Below are 6,704 nucleotides of genomic sequence, written 5' to 3'. Positions count from 1 at the left end.
TGCAGCCCCATACGCAACACCCAAAACCAGCATTAACTTCTTGAGCAATTTGAGCTACAGCTCATCTGTTTGATCGGACCACACGGGCCAGCCTTCGCTCCCCACGGGCATCAATGAGCCTTGGCCGCCCATGACCCTGTCGCCGGTTTATCACTGTTCCTTCCTTGGACCACTTTTGATAGATACTGACCACTGCAGACCGGGGCCATCATAATTTGGCCCTTGTCAAACCTGCTCAAATCCTTACACTTGCCCATTTTTCCTGCTTCTAACACAACTTTGAGGACAAAATGTTCACTTATGTCTAATATATCCCACCCACTAACAGGTGCCGTGATGAAGATATAATCAGTGTTATTCACTTCACCTGTCACTGCTGATAATGTTATGACTGATCGGTGTATATGTATATCACTATATCACCCTTGAGCAAGGCACCGAAACCACAACAACTCCCCAGACGGCCACTGCTCTGGGTGTGTGTTCACGGTGTGTGTTCACTACTGTGTGTGTGCACTTGGATGGCTTCACTCACTATTAGCTAATTAACCAGCCCTACCAGCCAGCCCTCAAAGTAAAATTAAATCATTTTAAAGTAACCTATAAAGAAAATGAATGCATTTATTTTGATTGTATTGTCTACTGTCACAACATTGTGGGTATATACCTTTGTTAGATCAAAAGATAATTGGTGAGGTGAAGAGGACAGATCTTTGTGTGTGTGTGTGTGTGTGTGTGTGTCTCAACCAATGGTAATTTATCTGTTTAACAGTGTGGTAAGTTCAAGAAGTATATAAGGAAGTCCTTATTTAGGGGATTGCCTGTTTGATAGAGTAAATGTACAGCAGAACAATTGTTATAGTCATTTTACAATGATTCCTTGGGCATTTGTTACTTTTATTTGTATAATGCGTAAGTAATTTTAATTTATTTTAAACCTCCCTTTTGAAATGTTTATTTTAAATGATTGCTGAGATTAATTCATTTAATTTTTTTCTGATGGATTTTCATATATATTGTTGATTAATTAATTTATATTTAATATCTAGTAGTCTGGACATTTCATGTCTTAACCTGTGGACATTATCAGTTTTCTCAGGCACTGCACATCATCGTATTCTTCAGCCAAATAAAGTCATAACTGCAGTTGGCAACACTGTGACTTTGCAGTGTTCTGCACGTGGAGATGCCATACTTTGGTATAAGCAAATTGTTGGACAACAACCTCGAGTCATAGCAGCATTTTTGAAATTGTCAGAACCCATATTTTACAGCGAATTCAAAAATGATCGATTCTCAGGCAAGAGATTGTCCAGCAACTCTAATCTGACAATTTCAGACATCACTCAGTCAGATGAAGCAGTGTACTATTGTGGATTAAAATCATTGTATATTGAGTTTGGAAGTGGAACACATCTGATAGTTCAAGGTAAAACTTCAAATTAAATGAACACAATGACCATCTTAATTCAGAAACAATGTATTATGATTCAATTTGAATTTAGTCTGTTTGTGTTTATCATGTACATCTGTAAAACGAAAAATATTTATGCATTTCTAAAAACAATAAGTTAAAGACTTGATTTATTTATTTTTACCATTTGTGTGTTTGATTATAGGTCGACAAAATTCAGCATCAAAGATTTCAACACCTGATCATCTAAATGACTCGATGGATTATCAACAAAAATGTTTTGAAAACAGTACAAAACAAGTCAAGAATGGTAAACAAATATATTTTCTTTCATTTAATAATTTTTTGTGGCAGAAATGTATTTTTTACACCAATCTCTTATGAATTCATAATAGATAAAGAAACATTTAATATGTATATTTCAGATGAGATTTCAGAAGAAAAGCTCTATCCGGCAGTGCTTGGGTTGGCATGTGCTTTGGGATTTTGTGGATTTCTAGTCTTTGCTCTCATGGGTTTCATATTTAGCAGAGGTAAATTTGGAAGTATAGTTTTTGTTCTTTATTTTTGCATTTGTCTTTGAAAATGCTTATGGTTGTTTCTGCATCGTTTTTAAACAGTGCGAGGCTCTGAAAAAGACAACCGAGTTAGAGTGCAGTCAAATGCTCAGGTAAGAGGATGATTTGATGAAGCGGAATCTATAGTTTTAATGCTTTAAATGTTTTAGTTTGCAGTAGTACAGACACTTCTGTTCTGGGGGACTTTAAGTGCTACCAAACTTTAGTTTTCTACTTTCATTTTGCTTATGGTAATTAATAATGTTTTTAAAGTTGCTTTAATCTTATAAATGTTGTGAATTAACAAGTCAGTTTTATACATTTAGTAACTTTTTCTCTGCAGGACACTGATGACGAGAATTTGACATATGCAGCCTTGCGATTCAGTCTGAATAAAATGAAATCTGGAGGAAAGAGAAAACAATCGCAGCAGACTATGCGTGTGTACACATCTGATTCTTTAAGTGTTTAGTAGAGCTATTATCTGCACTGTTGTGCTATATAAGATGTAAAATGATGAGTTAAATAAATACATATTATTTATCTGTTATTCCATTGTGATTTATTCAACATGAAGTGCATTTTATTAATCACGTACCCTGGCCCTCTCTTTTAATTTCCCCTCCACAATATTTAAAAAGTAATCAGTTGACTTAACTTTTAAAAAGTGAGGAAACCCATTGCCTTAAAACAATTAAGTAAATAAACTTCACGCGTAATTGAAAAAAAAAAGTTCTGTGGAATAATTTTTTTTCAATTACGCATGAAGTTTATTATTATTTATATATATATATATATATATATATATATATATATATATATATATATATATATATATATATATATATATATATATATATATATATATATATATATATATATATATATATATATATATATATATATATATATATATATATACCGTGTAAAAAAAATGCAGGTCTCCAAGTGAAAATTTTCTAGTGACTGATCACATCTACATTTTTCAGTTGGCCAAATTGAATTTCTGTGAATTGATGCAATTTAATTCACAGAAATTCAATTTGGCCAACTAAAAAATTGGATGTGATCAGTCACTAGAAAATTTTCAATTGGAGACCTGATTTTTTTTTTTACAGTATATATAGTAAGCATTGATACTGAATGATGTTGCTTTATAAGTCCTGTTACAACTGCGGCTAACAAAAGGGCTAAGAAATAAATTACATTGTTGTTTAATTTAAAATATCATCTTGATGTAAACTAAATATAAATCTAATTGAAACAATACACTTGAACAAATAAGAGGGCTAACCAACCACACATCAATTTCTTGCATGTTTGCTAAGATTCATGCACAAATGTAGCCGCAGCTGATGTAGCAGTGAACAGAATTTTTTTCTGCACTGTAAAAGCAACACTAGCATGAAGGTGTTGTTGAGCAGCAAATGTGTGATTGCTGCTCTGATGATAGTGTGGTAATGGTGTGTTCCATTGTAGCTGAAAACTGGAATAATCTGGACTAAACTCTGCAGTGAGCACTGGTTACATTAGCTAAGGTTTCGTGTGGGCTTGTCTAGGACATGATGACCATCAGAAGGAAAGGGGGTCAGCAATGGCTACTTAAAAGTGAGTGAATTAGTCGCAAATCACAATTGTAAATGGATGATAAAAACTTTCCACAATTACTTTAATTTAATATTCTGGGAGAGTTAATAGTCAAATGTTCCCTTGCAACCTTGTAAGATTTATTATTATTATTAATATTAATTTTAGGTCTGGATAAATCTGAATATGTCTTACAGTTTGTAAACACCTGTTGTTGTTACAAATAATATTTATGTTACATCTTACATGTTGCTATTGTAGTTCAAATTGTATGTATTTCATTGTTTGGAACATTTTCTTCCACAAAAATTAGGAATTAAGAATGTTTCCTTGCCTTGTAACCTGCCAAACAAATGAAATAAATAAATAAATAACAAATTTCAATAATTTCCATATGGATACCATTCACTTCCAGTAGAGCTTCGAGCTTTCCTCTTAAAGGTTTGTTTTGTTTTTGCATATACTTTTATTTAGTGTATACGCAATACACCTCCTGTACATGAACTTTATCTGTGATTATGTGAGGGAGGATTGAAATTCAGTCTTGACTTAAGCTCCACCTCCACTGCATGACTGAAACGCCAATCTTGGTTTCTAGGGTTTCAAAGTCTGCTTTTTGTATGCGTGTTTATTTCTCAGACAGGCCATTAGTACCGGTATGTCATTTTTAAGAGAGAGATATAAACATCAATATATAAGATTATGTGACAGCCTTATTTCAAAATGAATTAAATTCATTATATTTCTCAAAATTCTACAAACAATAAAAAAAATTAATAAAAGAAAAAAAAGAAAGAAATCACTTATACATAAGTATTCACAGCCTTTGCCATGACACTCAAAATTGAGTTCAGTTGCATCCTGTTTCCTCTGATCATCCTTGAGATGTTTCTACAACTTGATTGGAGTCCACCTGTGGTAAATTCATTTGATTGGACATGATTTGGAAAGGCACACACCTGTCTATATAATGTCCCACAGTTAACAGTGCCTGTCAGAGCACAAACCAAGCCATGAAGTCCAAGGCATTGTCTGTAGACCTCAGACACAGAATTGTATTGAGGCACAGACCTGGGGAAGGATACAGAAAAATGTCTGCAGCATTGAAGGTCCCATTGAGCACAGTGGCCTCCATAATCTGTAAATGGAAGAAGTTTGAAACCACCAGGACTCTTAAAAAGTAGAAATTATTCAACCTTTTACTGGCCAAGTTAAAATTACTTATTTTCTTTGTTAATTTTACTTAACTTAGTTAAGTAGAGTTCATTTAATTCTTTAAGTGAAATCTGTGTGCAAAAGAACAATTAAGTAAATGTAGTTTTTTGAAGTGTTAGTTCTGACTCTAAAACCCACTAATAGGAGCAAAACAAGATTTTGTATCTCTTGGGACCATCAAATGTCAATTTCTGTGTTAAAGATATGGAATGTTTTTAAAAATCAACTTGTGTTTGGGGTGCAGTGTTGGAGTGAGCATGTGAATGATTGTTTTTTTATGTGCATGGGCTTCTATCTGTGTAAGAGTGCATCTGTGCTTATTCGTGTGAGCGGGTGTGAGGTATTGTGCAGATCATGCAAACTGTTATTTTAAGCGGTTTCCCTGTACCGTCCTGTCCTCCATATCACCCCCCACCCTCGCTTAAGTTACCCATGACCACTCATCTCTACTGACTAACACCATCCTCAGTGGGTTTCTCAGTAAACAACTCACTTGCCGCAACAACTTTTAAAGTTTCCACAGGATGTATGGCTATTTTTGTCACAGGTTACGTTAGTAGCATGCTATCATTTAAGGAAATACTTCAAAATGTATCTCTCAAGCATTTTTTTTTTAAATAATAAAATTAATTTTCAATTAAATGAACAAGAAGCTTGAGGGTTTTATTATTATGGTTACACTTTCTGTTGACTATAATGTTGCATTGGAGTATTAGTAGACTTTTAGAGGTAATCAGGAAGACCGCTTGTGAGACCTACTCCGTGCTAAAACCACAGGGATGCTTAAGTTTCCAAACCATGGCCACTTTGTGAGAGACGAGTGCTGCTCAATAATGTAATGTGAAACACTGACCAATCAAATCACACCAGGACTAGTTTTCACATGATTTGTCACATCATTTAACTTCTCTGCATTTCATTTTTCTAGCAGTGGTATGTTGATTTCAAACTGCCATTTCAAAATCTAATTTAGATTCGAACGCGTTTTGTGAATTATAGTCCAAACTTAAATTTATGAAACTCATTATAGTTTTTGGTTGGGTGAATACAAACTAACCACATTAACATCCATTTAGACCAGAGTAAACCATAATGATTTTAGATTTTAACCCATTAATAATTTATATAAGGGTATTGAATGTAGCGTTAGGGCAAGTTGTCACTTTTTTATGTTATTATGAATTAAATAAATGAATACAACTTACAATTGTTTCATTTTGCAGTCATCATAGCAGTTAATATTGTGACAAAATACACCATGTAACAACTACAGCTATTTGGCCTGGTGGTGTACAGTGTACAGAGTACAGAAACAAAAGATCTCTAACAGTTACAATCTTCTTCATCACACCGTAAATCTCTAGCGCCATCTTTTGGTGCAATGTGTTTTATCTGTCCAGTATGCACATAAAACACATTTATTTACATTAAGACAAACAAAAACTGCACAATTTAATTTGGCTTAGATATATGAATATTTGATGTTTACAAAGGTAGCCTATATTTTAACCCTTTATGGTACAGCGTTGCCATATAGCAACAATTAATTTCTACTCATGTCCTTGTTATTCAGAAAAAAATACAATAAACTGCACTATGGGAATTAAAAAGGTAGCCCTTAAGATATGTAGCCAATGATGTGCTGTTTTTAAAGGGATAGATAACCCCAAAAAATGAATCCCATCCCATCATTTACTAACCCTCAAGCCATCCTAGATGTATATGACATTCTTCTTTCAGACGAATACAATCGGAGTTACAGCATATTAAAAAATATCCTGACTAAGCCAAGAATTATAATGGCAGTGAATGGCAGCCCAAAATTTTAAGCACAAAAAAGTGCATCCATCCATTATAAAAGTAATCCATACAGCTCCGGGGTGTTAATAAAGGCTTTCGAATCGATAGGTTTGTGTAAGAAAAATATCCAT

The 6,704-nt window shown here is 33.7% G+C and overlaps 1 protein-coding gene across 1 annotated transcript in view; it reads right to left on the bottom strand.

Annotated features, from left to right (window-relative positions):
* The window catches only part of nitr13 (novel immune-type receptor 13), a gene marked incomplete at its 5' end in the record, with an annotated part of 10,741 nt that extends 4,598 nt beyond the window's left edge, over positions 1-6,143 (bottom strand). Inside the window, one exon of the mRNA XM_079839267.1 lies at positions 6,068-6,143. Coding sequence (XP_079695393.1) covers positions 6,068-6,143 — 76 coding nt within the window. The remainder of the gene's footprint in view (positions 1-6,067) is intronic.
* Positions 6,144-6,704: the final 561 nt, after the last annotated feature.

The sequence above is a fragment of the Gobio gobio genome (assembly GCF_949357685.1).
Source record: "Gobio gobio genome assembly, chromosome: 16".
Lineage (NCBI taxonomy): Eukaryota > Metazoa > Chordata > Actinopteri > Cypriniformes > Gobionidae > Gobio > Gobio gobio.
This window is presented reverse-complemented; position numbering and strand designations above follow the sequence as displayed.